This window comes from Narcine bancroftii, chromosome 6 (assembly GCF_036971445.1).
Source record: "Narcine bancroftii isolate sNarBan1 chromosome 6, sNarBan1.hap1, whole genome shotgun sequence".
Taxonomy (NCBI): Eukaryota; Metazoa; Chordata; class Chondrichthyes; order Torpediniformes; family Narcinidae; genus Narcine; species Narcine bancroftii.
The window spans coordinates 6,797,475-6,810,379 of NC_091474.1; the positions used below are offsets into that span (position 1 = coordinate 6,797,475).

General features: G+C 41.5%; 1 protein-coding gene across 11 annotated transcripts in view; it reads right to left on the reverse strand.

Moving 5' to 3' along the window:
* Positions 1 to 12,905, reverse strand: part of prex1 (phosphatidylinositol-3,4,5-trisphosphate-dependent Rac exchange factor 1) — a 240,372-nt gene that overhangs the window by 31,602 nt on the left and 195,865 nt on the right. For all 11 annotated transcript variants that reach the window (XM_069883777.1, XM_069883774.1, XM_069883780.1 and 8 more), the window contains one exon: positions 2,029 to 2,117. In XM_069883777.1, the coding sequence (XP_069739878.1) occupies positions 2,029 to 2,117 (89 nt within the window). The remainder of the gene's footprint in view (positions 1 to 2,028; positions 2,118 to 12,905) is intronic.

The window sequence follows — 12,905 nt, forward strand, 5'->3', positions numbered from 1 at the left end:
GTGATGATAGAAAGTATATCCAATTTATGCTTTTCACAGATTTCTCCCTGCAACACTGTAGAATGAGGGGGTTTGACAGAGGTAATTATGAAGGGTACAGATAATAGGTTAGGCGAGATAATAACGAGGTCATGGGCTAAGGGTGAACGGGAAAAAGTTTAAATGAAACACAAGGCAAAACTTCTTCATGCAGAGAGTGTTGGGAGTGTAGAATGAGCGACCAACCAAAATGATAAATACAGGATCAATTTTGTCATTGAAGAAACATTTGGACAGGAACACGGGTGCAGGTGCAGGTCAGAGTGGACTTGACAGAAAAAAAATAGGTTGGCACCGACTAGAAGGGCCTATTTCTGTGCTGTCATGTTCTGTGTTGATGCACAGTATGAGAACGATGAGGGTTCAAGGGGAAAATAGACAGGTCAAACCAAATCAATGGGGGAGGATAAAGCTGATGGGCCCCAATGTGGTCAGATGCGAGATCATCCGCTTTGGTGCAAAAATAGAAAGGACGAAGTTTGCTTTGTACGTTGAGAGTTTGCAAAGGTATCAGTTTTCAGAGGGAAACTCTCCTTCCTCAAAAGTTGTGGAGATTCGGTACGATACCAGAAACCGTGGCAAATTTCAACAGAGGTGTGGTGGAAAGTGTGCTGATGGGCTGCATCATGGTTTGTTATGGGAACACCAATACCCCTGAGCATAAAGCCCTCCAAAAGGTTGTGGGCACAGCCCAGGACATCGCGGGCAAAACCCTCCCCACAATTGAGTACATCGACAGGGAATTATGCCGTCAGAGAGCAGCAGCAATCTCACTACCCAACACATGCTCTGTTCTCGCTGCTGCCATCAGGAAAGAGGTCTAGGTGCCACAAGACTCACACCACCAGGTTCAGGAACAGTTACTATTCCTCCACCATCAGACTCCTCAACAGCAAACTCAATGAGGACTCATACACTTTATTTGTTTTCTTTTGTTCTCTCTGGATTACACGGTTTGTTTACATTTGTTAACTGTTTACAGTTCTTTTATGTGATTACATGTTATGCTGTGTAGAGTTTATTTTTCCACCACCAATTAGGGGTAATTCTGCCACTGCTGCAGGAAAAAGGAATCTCAGGGTTGTATGAGGTGTCATGTATGCACTTTGACAATAAATCTGAAATCTGAACCTGGGTGTCCTTGCACTCAAACCTCTCAAGATTAACAAGAACAAGAAGGATTTGAGATGGCAAGTTGTACAATGCCCTTTCCGTCACAGGAAAACAGATGTCCAACTGTAATTGTACAGCCGATTGGATTGGAATACTCCATATGGATTAAATCTGCCATCCTCTGATTCACTTGCAAAGGAGAGCAAAAGTGCAGCAAAAGTTCACCGCATCAGTTCATGGGAATGTAATGTTGGTTATACAAGGAAAGATTAAGCAGACTTGACCGGTACTTGAACAAGAGATGAGGCAAAATTCCGAGTGGGATTAACAGGTTAGATGCAAGGATGGTATTCCATTTGGTTGATAACCCGCAGTCCAAATAAGGAATTAGGATTTAAGATGGGAAGCAATTTCTTCACCTCGAGGGCAATTGATCTTTGGAATCCCCTCCAAAAAGCAATGTGGCAACACGAGCTCTATGGATTTCTATTTCCAATGAAATAACATTTCCAGCAGCATACAGAGATAATACTGTACTTCCAAGGACATTAATACCCAGCATCAAGTTTCTAACAAAAATTTACAAAGCAGCAAATGTTTTTTGTGACTCAGGAAAAACATAATATCAAACCATACAGAAAATTGTTAACTATAGGAGCAAATCCTTTTCCATGCAGCTCTGTATCGTTAAATTTTAATTCATTGTACATGCAAATACTAACTGGTGCTTCATTCTGAATGTTGGTAAGCATTGCACTGACCTGAAATTTGTGAACAAGTCTACCAAAACAATTCGCTCATATTAGGGCACAAATAAAACTGTGGTCCTTTACAAAACAGTGGTTGAATTGGATTTTACTTGGAGGAAAATCTTACCTGATCCCATTTCATCACTTCCCAGATAGGAGCTCCTGCTGCGGTCACTCGTGTAGGAAAGTACCGAGTCTCTGTTGCTGTTACATTCACTGCAAGACATCAATAAACATTTGGAACTTGCAGCACTGAACCCTTCACCACATATCAAGAGGGTTTGAGTCTAGGAACAAGGATACCTTACTGCAGCTGTACAGGGCCTTGGTGAGACCCCACCTGGAGTATTGTGTGCAGTTTTGGTCACCTGACCGAAGGAAGGATGTTCTTGCAATGGAGGGAGTGCAGAGGCGATTCACCAGGTTGATACCTGGAATGGCAGGAATGACTTAGGAGGAAAGATTGCGCAAATTGGGATTGTACTCACTGGAGTTTAGAAGATTGAGAGGGGATCTCACAGAGACCTATAAAATTCTGGCAGGACTGGACAGAATGGATGCAGATGGGATGTTTCCAAGGATGGGAAAATCCAGAACCCGGGGCCATGGTTTGAGGATAATAGGCAAACCATTTAGGACCGAGATGAGGAGGAATTTCTTGACCCAGAGGGTGGTGAATCTGTGGAATTCATTGCCACAGAGGGCAGTAGAGGCAGGTTCATTAAATCTATTTAAGAGGATTTAAGAGGGAATTAGATCTATTTCTTCAGTATAAGGGTATTAAAGGTTACGGAGAGAAGGCGGGGTACTGAACTTTAAGATCAGCCATTATCTCATTGAATGGCGGAGCAGGCTTGAAGGGTCGAATGACCTACTCCTGCTCCTATCTTCTATATGTTTCTATGTTTTTTTTTTCCAATTACACCCTTCTGATTCACCAAGTAGTTTGGAATTCAAATAAAGGACAATACCCTTTGAGATACTAGCAATAAAACTTCGCTGAATTGCATTTAACTGAAACTTAACAAAATTCTCAAAGTTTTTGCTGGGCTTCCCCCACCCACCGCCCCCCCCGCCCCCTCCTTTCGGACAACTCAATTTCCAACCCACCAATTTTCCCCTGCAACCGTGTCTGCCTGTCCCGCATCAGACTTGTCAGCCACAAATGAGCCTGCGGCTGACGTGGACATTTACCCCTCCATAAATCTTCGTCTGCGAAGCCAAGCCAAAGAGAGAAAAAAGAAAGAATAGATTACTGAAAAATTTTATTTTTTTGAAGGAAAAAAATAATGAACTACAGTCTATTGCACCAGGAAGCACATACTTTAAAAATAAAATAAAAGATTTTAATGCACATAATTCAGAAATTGTTCTTACATGGGGAGCTGACATTAGGTGCATGATTATAGGTAGTTATCTAATTCGTATAACTTTTTCTTTTGTTGTATGACACAAAGTAGGATTTAACCAATTCACTTAGCTCAAATTGGCACCTAATTGTTTATGTCTTTGTGAAACTTTTCTGTTCAAATAGCAGAAATACCAGTGAAGGAAATAATTCACACCATTTGCCTCCAGAGGGCAATATAAACACCTCCCTACTTGTTTACTCTCAGCTGCATATCACACTGTTACCATTTGCACTAGAATATTACACAAGGGCAAGTTGATCTATATTAAAAGGTTATGTCTCTTCTTTTTCTTTCTTTGGCTTGGCTTCACAGACGAAGATTTATGGAGGGGTAATGTCCACGTTAGCTGCAGGCTCGTTGGTGGCTGACAAGTCCGATGCGGGACAGGCAGGCACGGTTGCAACGGTTGCAGGGGAAAATTGGTGGGTTGGGGTTGGGTGTTGGGTTTTTCCTCCTTCGTCGTTTGTCAGTGAGGTGGGCTCTGCGGTCTTCTTCAAAGGAGGTTGCTGCCCGCCGAACCCCAATGTCTCTTAAAAGCCCCTAAAAGTCCATGACCACCTCATGCCCCTCTCAGTACAACTCCGATAATCCAAAATGGTTGGGACTGGGCCTCTATGTTGAATAAACTTTTTTTCCCTGGAGAATGATCATTTTGTTTTTTAAAAATAGCCCTGTAGCAACAGCAAATCACTTGTAACATGTTTAAAATACAACAAACAACAAGGAAAGGCTTTTTAAGCATTAAAATGTTTAATTCTCACTACAAAAAAAAAATACTGCCCGCCACCGATCATCAACACCTCCCCACCGAGGCCCCGCTCCTCCCTGGAGCCCGAGGTCTGCGGTCAGTTTGGCTCCGAAAAAATTTCAAAGAAATTAGGGTTTCTGATTTGTTTCAGATATCTTCATTTATCCAAAATTTTAAAAATTTTTCGATTAATGAGAATTTTGGAGAACTTGATTTTGGATAATTAAGAGTTGTAATGTATTTTGCATCAAAGTAAATTTCAGAATGACACTTACAAAAAAGTTACAATAGCTCGATTACATTTTATTGTAACCCAAATCGAAATAGACTGCAGCCATCCAATGCAAATTGCTAAGGACTATAAAAAATTAAAAGGACTGAAATTCAAATGTACTGAAACTGCAAATTAAGAGCATTTTGGTGTGTTTTACCACCATAATTCTAGCACAGACAGATTCATGTTAAAAGTGAAAACATTGCTGGAAACAACAGTAATTTGGAGTAAAAAAAACATTCCTTAAGTCAGTTTCAGGGATGGAAATTCGAGCAATTCACATAATGAAAATATGTGGATAATTTTAGAATAAATATTGTCAGCAAATGATAGGTATTAGCTGGTTTAGTTAGTCAATATATAGAAGCAGAAAATCTTGCTTAAACACATAATTCAGCATTACATGGGCGGAGAAGGGAAAAAGCATTGGCTTCCTTGGGAATTATTTCAAATTCCATGATTGCAAAGATTTTGACTGGAGAACAGTGAGCTCTTCACAAAAGAAAAAGACAATAGTTTTAAAGTTTAACTAATCCAATAGCTACAAAGTCTTTGAAAAAGGCAGAAACTGCTCTGTGTGTAAAAAAGGTTGAGTATTTTAAGGACCATAACTAGGCAATTGTACCCAAGTTAACAAGTCATTTCAGTACATTGAAAAGTACAGCTTCATTCAAATCTTTTCCATAAAACACAAAAATTTACAATATTTAAAGGACACCCCCAAGCAGATTTGGCATGTCATCAAATACTCTATGAAACATACAGGTGCACTGTGAAAAGTACACTGACAAGTTGCATCACAGCCTGGTCTTAGAATTCAACTGCCCAGGAATGCAGAAGGCACCAGAGGTAACAAACATAGCTAGGCCCATCACTGGCTTTGCTCTCCTATCCGCTGAATCCATCTATGCGAGACACTTCCATCGCTCTGGTCACAACCTCTTCTCACTGCTGCCCTTGGGCAGAAGGTGCATGTTTTTTGGAAGGGAAAAGTTTAGTGAGTTTAAAGATCAACCAGTCTGGACACGCCTTGAACAAAGGATCTTTATTAAAATACACACTACAGGGAGAATTAACACACCAGTACTCTCAATCAGAAAAAACATAGAACAACCCAGTCATATCAGACTTGCTACTGATATTAGCCACTGTGTACAGAGTTATAACAACCAAGGATGAAAATACACTACCCGCCATTCTTTGTCTGGCATGAGCACAGCTCCAATGCTAACAGCTCTGATCCCTGCATTGTCTGCAGTTCATGACCTAGAGTGGAGTAGGGTTCATCTCAGGACAGAAAAGCAAAAAGGAAGAACTACTGCACCTGGAAGACACTATGGTGCAGTAAGCTGGAGGGAGGGTCTGATCCAGGTAATCACCAGGCCATTAAAGGGGACAATGATCAGGAGTACACAGAGTCCAACCTTGATTGGCAGGTGATGTGACTTCTGACAAGGTTCCAGGCAGAGGGGTCAGGTAACCCTCCACAATCCCATCAGGTTTCAGATGGAGAGGTCACATGACCCACCACAATTCACACTGCAGTGCAGAGGCCGAAGACCAGGTCCTCTAGGTTCCAAAACTTCTTTCCATCAGCTAACAGGGTCTAGTCTTGGAAAACTAATCAGGACTGGTCTGACAACACAAAAGGACTGTCTGTTCTATTGCTGAGTCAGTTTTTCTTTTACACGAAGATATTCATTGATTATCTGTCTTTTTATATTCATTGCCCCTTTTTCATTCCATTAAGTATATTATTGCAGTTATCTTTTCACATAATATGCATTCAGTAACAGCAAGAACTTTGGAAAAAATGTACATGGTATATGTCAATAAACTTAATGCAGTATTATCATTTACAGTCCAGGTTTAAAGTTCGATGTCATCTGGGCAAAGTATTTTTTTTAAATACACAGAGTGGTGGGCACCTGGAATGGACAGAGAATGAAGAGAAAATAACATTCCACACAAGATCACCAAATCGACTCCCTTTCAACAATTCAAATAACAGTGTAAACATTATTTAGTGCATTAATGCTGTTCCATAAAAATTAGTAACCTCTGCTCGAGTTCGATTAAACTGTCATTTGTGAAATGTAAGCCTGCAAGCCAAATTGAATAAACTTTGGAGACAGGAATATAAGAGTACTCAGATTTTTACAGTGAACCATGACTCTGTCCAGCCTGCACGTGCAAAGAGGCGTTAAATCCCTGCATTTTAACAGTAGGAAATCCCCACACATCTTGGCCCTGGGAGTACGACCCATTAATTTCCACGAAGGAGTAGGTAACTCAGAATATTTTTCAATATTTATGTATTTTATCATTTTATTTCAACTGTTTTAAAATATTTCATTGCTTCTCTAAAGGTTTATTTAAGAAAAAAAACATTCATGTTAAAACTCAGAAACAGTCAACCCGTGGACAGCAGCACATCCTGGGAGTAAACTTGTCCTGTGTGACATCCAAAGCCCCATCATTGCACACACACTCACTGCAGAGGATTCAGGCAAGTACTAATTCACGTTTCGCTGACTGGTTTGCGCAGATACGAAGTCAGTGGCAAGTAGCAGCATCTACTGGCAAAGGGATTTCTATTTAAAATGACACTCTGTACAGGCATCTGGGAGTCAGACGTGAAAGGTGGTATTTCTTTTCTTTAGAACATAGAACACAGGCCCTTGTTGGTATGTTGTACCAATCCACATAAACCTACTCTACAATGAATCTAACTTGTCCCTCCCTTACAGTCTATAACTCCCTATTATTCTTCCAACCATGTGCCTATCCAAGAGGCTTTTGAATATTCCTATTGTATCAGCCTCCACCTTAGCAGTGCCTTCCTGGTACCCACCACTCTCTCTGTATAAAAATAAGATACTGGTATCTCCCCTTACTTTCCCCCACTCTCTTTGAACAGATGTCCTCTGTATTAGCCATTGCTGCACTGGTGGCTGTCCACCCAATCTATGCCACTCATAATCTTATGTACCTCTATGGGGTCATCTCTCATCCTCTGCTGATCCAAGGAGAAAAGCCCAAGCCACCTCAACCTTCCTGCTTAAGACATGGTCTCTAATCCAGGCAGCATTCTGCTAAAGCTCTTCTCCAACTTTTCTATAATCAGGCAGACAGAATGAAACACGATATTCCCGGTTGTAAAAACCAGAGTTTTATAGAATTGCCAATGACCTCATGGCTCTTAAACTGAATCCCCCAACTGGTAAGGCCAGCACACCATAGGCACTCTTAACCAACTTTTCAACTTGCGTGGCAACTTTAAGTGATCAATGGTCTTGGTCTGTTACACCTCTCTGCTAAGAACTCAGCCATTAATCTTGTATTCCTCCTTCAGGTGCAATCTTCCAAAGTATTGAACTCTCTGCCCAACTCTACACTATCCGTGACACATCTAACCTCCACGTCATCTGCAAATTTACTCACCCACCCCTCCAATTCCTTATCCAAGTCATTTATAAATAAAATCTCAGAGATCAGGGATCCCAGAACATATCCCAGTCTAACTCTAGTAGTTACTGACATCCAGTCAGGATACACTCCATTTACTACCACCCTCTTCCTTCAGTGGGCCAGCCCATTCTGAATCCACATGTCTCATGACTTTCTGGAAAGGTCTACCCTGAGGAACCTTGCCAAATCTCTTACTAAAATCAAATGCAACACATCTACCTCTTTACCTTCATCAGTCTATTTTAATCACTTCTTATAAATCTATATTGTTTTCATTACATTCCTAACTGCAGAATTACAGTCTGGCCATGAATCCACATTATGTGGGTAGGAATAATTTAATTGAAAAGATCAGCTTTGGTGGATTATTCGGAGAACCCCATGCAGTGTGACCAGAATCTCTATTCATAATTTGGAACTCTGTGCTTGTTGCATTTTGCAAGAGAGGTTTTTCTGTAATGCCAAGATTTTCTTGGAAACTCTCAATGAGTTTTATTGAAGTAATGATTTCATTCACCATGAGCACAACCTCTTTCTTAAAACGAGATCAGATTGCATTATTTAGCTACTCTGAAATCAGTTATAAAACCATCATCAATTTTAAGACCTCTTAAAGGAGGCAACAAATTGTTTTTTTTTAAATAGTTCACACACTTCCATTTGAAGGAAAAATGCCAGGAATCCTTATTGATCCCTGTCATGGAACTGAAACATTTTTTGAAAATTGCTTATAATCCAAAATAGGACCTGATGGAAACCCCAGAAATTAAAGGTCTAATTCCAGATGACACTAAAATGGACTCTAAATGGAAAAAGGGAGGGGGGAATTTTTTTTTAACATTTGGAACTGAATGCGTGAGAAAGTTGTTCAGAAATGGAGGATTTTTTTTTAAAAACAGCTGGTATTTCAACCCTACATCAACCATGAACAAGCTACAAGAAGCAAATCTGCTTCAAATCACTGCACAATGGGGCAATTGATTTGTCCAACAGTGTCTGCATTTTGAAAAGAAAAAAAACAAACATAGCTTAAATAAAAAAAAGCATCAAATAGTAGTTATCATTATAAAATGCCCATCTTATAAATTGCTGGAGTGATCTCATTAACTTGAGAACTGGCAGAGTAAATGGTTATATGGTTATATGAGGTTGTTCATTTGTATACTGAATGCAACTCAATTAATACAAACAAAATATTATTTCCACCAAGATTCTGAAGACTTCAAGATGCATACATTCATACTGTAATTGGAAGCAGCTCAGCAAACTCACAACTATTAATGCTCACTGAAGTGAGATTAATATTTATTGGGGAAAGGGGAGTCCTTATGCACCTCAGTCACAAATAGTTTAGTCCTGTGGTTCTCAACCTTTTCCTACTCACTTACCACTTTAAGTAATCCTTATGCCATCAATGCTCTGTGATTAGTAAGGGATTGCTCAAGGTGGGATGTGGGTGGAAAGAAAAAGTATAAAAACCACTGTTTTAATCATACCTCATTGACTTGTTCTGTGCACGGTTTCAGAACTCCAAAGGAAATTTTTCTCAAGCAAAATATTTCAGTAATAATTGGGTCGAGAGGTGTGGTTCTCAACCTTCTCTTCCCACTCACCTACCATCTTAAGCAATCCCTTACTAATCACAGAGCACCAATGGCATAGGGATTACTTAAAGTGGGATGTGAGTGGAAAGAAAAAGGTTGAGAACCATTGGTTTAGCCTTTCTCTGTGCACAATTTTATCTTGATCCGGGAAGGATCTAAAGCCAAAGGCAGAGTAAATTAGGCCAATAAGCCCACCATGTTGCAATTCAAACCTGTAGCAGAGTGGCTATGTTACTGGATAAAGGGCTATGTATTCAGATTGTGGCAGCCAGGGTATTTAAATATCAGATTTTCTTAAAAAAATTAGAAATGCTCGATCCCTGAATAAAAAGGAAACAGTGGAAACACTCTGAAACACGGGCAATGCTTCAGGAAAGAGAAGCAGAAATAACATTTCAAGACAAAGGGCTCACCTTTTGATAAAGGGATATTGACTTGAAACACTTTTTTTCATGAGATTTCTTTCCATAGATTCAGGTTTATTGTCAGAGCACAAACGTGACATCACATTCTGATATCATACTAAACCTCCACAAACTCCTGAGGAAGGAGAGGCCCTGATGTGCTTTCCTCACGATGCCATTAGTGTGTTGGGTCCAGGAAAGATCTTCTGAGATAATGACTCCCAAGAACTTTAATTTACTCACCCTCTCCACCTCTGATCCACCAAGGATCATTGATCACACACCTCTGGTTTTCCCACACAGTCATAAAGTGAGTAGAGCAGGGAGCTAAGAACGCAGCCTTGTGGTGCTCCGGTACTGATGGAGATTGTGGAAGAGATGTTCTTACCAATCCTCACTGTGGTCTGGAGATGAGGAAATCAAGGATCCAATGACACGTTGGGGTGTTAAGTCCCAGGTCTCAGAGTATGCTGATCAATGAGGAGATGATAGTGTTAAATGGAGAACTTTAGTCAATTAACATCACTGAGGCTTTGTACAGAGCCAGTGAGATGGCATCCTGTTGCTATGATAGGTGACCTTGAACAGATCCATGTTACTGCTCAGACAGGAGCTGATATGCTTCAACATCAGCCTTTCAAATCATCATTACCGTTGAAGTGAGTGCCGCTGGTCGATAGTCATCTAGGCAGGTTACCGCACCTTTTGAAGCAGATGTGTACCATGCCCTGCCAGAGTAATATGTTGAAGATATCTGTGAATACATTGGCAAGTTGGTCAGCATAGAATTTTAATACTCGGCCAGGTACTCCATCCTGACTGGATGCTTTCTTGGATTCCCTTTTGAAGGCAACCCACACATCATCTTTGGATATAGACAGGATCATCAGGGGGACAGGAGGACAGCAGTGATTCTTTCTTGTGGTTGAATAGGGTGGAGAGGCATTCAGTTCCTCTGGTAGTGAAGATCTGCCATCTCCTACTCCACCAGATTTGGTTTTGTAGCAGGTTATGTCACTTAGGCCCTACCACAGCTGTTGGGTATCCCTCATGGTTTCCATTTTCGTCACTTCACCCAGGAGATGGTTTTCCGCAGGCCATACTTGCTCCTTCTGTAGTGATCTGAATCTTCAGTCTGAAATGTCCACAATCTGGCTCTTAGCAGGTTCCAGATTTCATTGTTCAACCAGAGCTTCTGGTTGGGGAAACCCTGAGTGATTTGGTGGGGATACACTTGTCCACAGCTGTTTTGATAATGTCTGTGACAGCCCTGGTGTAACCATACAGATCCTCAGCTGAGTCCTTGAAAACCATGCAGTCCACTGAACTGAAAACTTTCTTCAGCCGACTGTGGCCACTTCCTAGCTGTCCTGATCCCTGGAGTTTCTCTTCTTGGGCTTTGTCTGCATGAAGGTAGAAGGAACACAGCCAGATGATCCACCCGACCAAACTGCAGTCTCAGGAAAGAATGATAGGCCTTCCTGATCTTGGTGGAGCTGTGACTGAGTGTACTGCAACCTCTGGTACATGCTGGTGGGCAGGATTTTCTTGAGTCAGACCTGGTTAAAGTTTGCGATTAAGGTTTGTCCTGCATCGGGGTGGACAGTCTCTTATTTGCTGACCACATCATGTGGCTCCACAAGTGCCTGTTTGTAATTGATATGGAGAGGGATACAAACTCCCTGTTGGGTGTTTCACACATTTTCTATCATTAATGCACTGGAATCAAAAAGAAAGCCTGGGAATTTTACCTTTTCTGAAAATGTCATAGAAGTTTATCTGGTTAATAAATGACATTTAAGGGATTAAATGTGCCAACCTCAATTAGTCTAACTGATAAGATGACATGCAATCTACAGCACTGTGCTCTTTGAAATGGTTCAGGAAGCCCCCCACCCCAGTTGAAGAGCAGTTAATGATGGGATTTGCTTCCAGACACGTGAACATGGTAAAGGTGTTATTTTTAAATTTAATTTTAATTCCATCATTAGAGCACAGTGACAGGCCCTTCTGCCCCTCAAGCCCATGCCACCCAGATACATCGATTAACCTACAAACTCTTAATGTGTTTGAAGGATGGGAGGAAACCAGAGCACCTGGAAGTAACTCGTGCATTCACAGGTCAACGTACAAATGCCTGACAGACATTGCTGGAGGAGAACCTGGGTCACTGGCACTGGCACAGAACTGTGGCAACCATGAGGCTAACCAGGCTGCATCGACCATTCTTCACAACATCTCATCAGCTAATGAGCTGAAGGTCAAGCAGGAAGTAAACACACAAAAACAAAAATCATTTGCTCACAAGTGACTACCTTAACAGCAGTAAAAAGTAAATTGCAGCAACTTGGATGCAAAAAAAACTGGTCAACTTCTCAAAAATAAATAAAATAGGATGGTGGCTAGCCAAGATTAACTCATTGTTGGTGATGTTATTCTCAGTACATGCAGCATTAAAAAAATAATGGGGAGCTGGTGATTGTGCAAACCCGAGGAAGGTGGCGAGTGGAAACATAGGGTCCCCTACTCCCCAGTCCGACTGCCAGCAGCTTCATAGGGGCTTTAAATGCCCTGTCTTTGCAGCCAACTGTGTTTTAAAATCCTGTGACTGCTGGTTCTGGGCTTAAAATGGCAGTTCCCCCGTTCGGCATTAACCGCAAGGTGCTGCGGAATTCCAGGGGAGCAGTTATGGGGAGAACACCCCTCCACCCGTTGAGAAGCAGAGGAGACAACCATAAAGACAGTGACGATGGTAGATGACCAGCTAGGGGCACTGCACCTGAAGGACGCATGCAGGCGGCAAGCTGTTGGTGACATGCGGGCAAGGAACTCACACAAACCGCGAACTGCTGGGTATGAGGTTAAAGGACTTGCACCAGGCAGCCAGTTGAAGAGAACTGGGATTCGAGAACGTGCTGAAGGGATGAAAGACTCCCAAACAGCCCTGGGGGATGAAGGCTTCATCATCATGTCAGAGTTAGGATCTGGCTCAGGTTGTGGATGGTTTGAATTGAACTGGAGTCTAGGATCTGGCTCAGGTTGCGGATGGTTGCAACTGAACTGGAGTCTAGGATCTGGCTCAGGTTGCGGA